Genomic DNA, 2,645 nt, shown 5'->3' with positions numbered 1-2,645 from the left:
AGTATAAGGAATTCAAATATCGCTTACTAAAGTTCGCTTATTAAAGATCGCTTATCTACTTACTCGATAGCTCTAATTATAAAAAAATTATAAAGTTAATTTATAAACCTTTACTCGTTCTTTTATATATATTAATATACTAATAAGAGTTAGATTTTAAAGATTATAAATTCTAGTAGATTGTAAATTCTAGTAAATACGAGTATCTATATCGAATTTATCGGATTTAAGATCGTGCAAATAGGGGTAACGTGTAAATGAGGGTGGAAACGAGTAGATACGATTAGCAGAGTGATTTAGTTTCCGCCAAGGAGAGATATCGTCCTTGGCAACTATTGGCGACAACTGCCAAGGAGAAACCTTCACCTTGGCAACAATTGCCCACTCACTCAACCAGAGGAATCCGCCCATCGTTACTTCGTTTCATGTTTCTTGCAACCGCCTTTCCATTATGGATGTGACTGACGGCAAAGCGAGAAAACGGTCCAATCAACATACCGCCACTTCGCATTGCCCGCAGTGTGGTGTAGGCCGCAACGAATTCCACAAATTTCACAGACCAGGTCAAGGCCTATTCTCTAAACACTGCAGTCTTTGCCTAGGCAATGACCTAACCGGCAAACCTCGACATTTTGGGGAGTGCCTCATTTGCCATAAAGACGTCTCTCAAAGTTCATCCGAGGCAGTGTATAAACACTATCAAGAGAAGCACAACCAACTTCTCACTCAAGATCGGACCATTCACCACCTCCACCGCGAAGTATGTCCTGAAGACTATCCCGACCTAGACTTCAATCAGCATTACGGCCTACTGCTCACGCGTCAAAATTGCTTTCGAGATAAGATCAATAAGCCACTCACGGAGTATTGGCGCACGTTCGTTGGGACTCCAACCCTGATCTATAACGAGCTGCGCGACATTCGCGACCATTACCGCGAGGCCTTCTCCAACTTCTTTGGCGCAGACCCCATCACTTTGCACGGCCATGTCAGTGACGCAGCCAATCCTCTTCTCATAACAAGCCTGATCCAACATCTGAACAACAACATCTCTCCGGAAGACTCGGAGAAGTCGGCGTATGACGCTTTCAAGCTCAGAAAGGAACAAACCCGGAGTCCCAACCTTGCAATCATGGAAGGTTCCTATGGCACGGGCTTTGGGCCGTTGGCATACAATGCCCCATGCCCCTGGTCATCCACTGTAGCGTGTGGCACAAAGCCAGTTGTGGTTCGTATGGGCTCCGGAGAGATCGACCAGCAGGTCAAACGCGCCAAAGCCAAGCACTGTGTTGCATTGCTTGTCGAAATTGTTCGAGCAAGGGACGGGTGCGTCATGACCGCAGAGCAATGGGAGATGACCGTGCAAGCGTGTCGGAAGCATCGTATGATCCTTATAGTCGATGAGGCTATGACCGCCATCAGATGCGGTGCCCCGTTTGCGCATCAATTACCCGAATACGAACGACACGGACGCCCAGACTTCATATTATTTGGCAAAGGCATTCGCACGAACGGCATTGCGATTGATTGGAAAGGCGTCAACGTCGGCATATTGAGAAAAATCACTGCGGAAGAGCAAGTCGACGTGGTAGTCATGTGGCAGAAGCGTTTTACAGAAATAGCGCCTCCGGAAATCCTACTTCAATCTTGGGGTATCATTGCTTTGGCGCAAGAGCAAGACTGGCCTCAACGTTCGATTCGTATCGGCCAAACGTTACGCACAATCCTCATGAGCTTTGGCTTAAAAGCGACATCGATCTGGGGACTTCACAGCCTTATCTGGTTACGTCGTGGCGAAAGTGCTGTAGATGATTCAGCGGTGATGTCCGCGAATGCAGGACCGCATTACACGCGCTGGCTTCCGGTAATGGATACCGTAATGATGTCGGAGGAAGAAATGAGGAATAAAGTCTTTGGTCTGGGTAGTCTGACCCATCGGAGGCAAGTTGTGGAATATTTCCTCAACAAGGGTTGGTGGCTAGGGTACTGCTCTAGGTGTGGAGACACGATGGAGACGGGGGAAGATAGAGAAGGGGTGAGAGATAGATGCATGGTTTGTTTCGCAAGACCGTGTGAAGTGTGCGAGTCAGGTCCTCATAAATGTTTCGCGGTCGGAGTGGAAAGGCGAGGTTAGTTATGTATCATGGCAAGATAACGAGAACTCGAGATGTTGATGGGAAAGACTTTCCGTTGGTAATCGATGTGAACCAATTTTTTATCCTTTCCCGCTAATCGTGCTATCTATGTAGCGCTTCATTTAGTGAGGGATGAGTGACCTACATCTTTCCTCCGCCTTTTTCAACTTCTTTCGTATACATAACCTTACGACTTATGATCCTAAACGGTCTAATAAGAAAGCTACGGCTATTCGAGAGGATTCGTAATATTCTTTATAACATTCGCCACAGCTTGACTGGGGGCTAGTGAGGGCATAGCATATACTTATGGCAGGATAGCCGAGATTGCCATATTGGAAGAGCCTTAAATAGGCGGTATCCCCCCCGTTTCTTGCTCTTTATTCTTGTTCCTCTCATCGCAAGAAGAGATTTTTTAGACTTTTCTCTTTTCTGATATCAGACGAAAGCAATTTTCATTTAGAAAATATATTATTCTTCTACTTACATTATTGCTATTCAGCTACTATC

General features: G+C 46.0%; 1 protein-coding gene across 1 annotated transcript; it reads left to right on the top strand.

Moving 5' to 3' along the window:
• Window positions 1-451: 451 nt before the first annotated feature.
• HO133_000011 (uncharacterized protein) lies at window positions 452-2,134 on the top strand (the record flags this gene model as incomplete). The annotated part of the gene is made up of 1 exon (XM_037290951.1): window positions 452-2,134. One exon carries the CDS (start codon window positions 452-454, stop codon window positions 2,132-2,134), a length of 1,683 nt encoding a protein of 560 aa, XP_037157825.1.
• Window positions 2,135-2,645: the final 511 nt, after the last annotated feature.

This window comes from Letharia lupina, assembly GCF_014066315.1.
Source record: "Letharia lupina isolate WasteWater1 chromosome Unknown contig_1, whole genome shotgun sequence".
Classification (NCBI taxonomy): Eukaryota; Fungi; Ascomycota; class Lecanoromycetes; order Lecanorales; family Parmeliaceae; genus Letharia; species Letharia lupina.
This window is presented reverse-complemented; position numbering and strand designations above follow the sequence as displayed.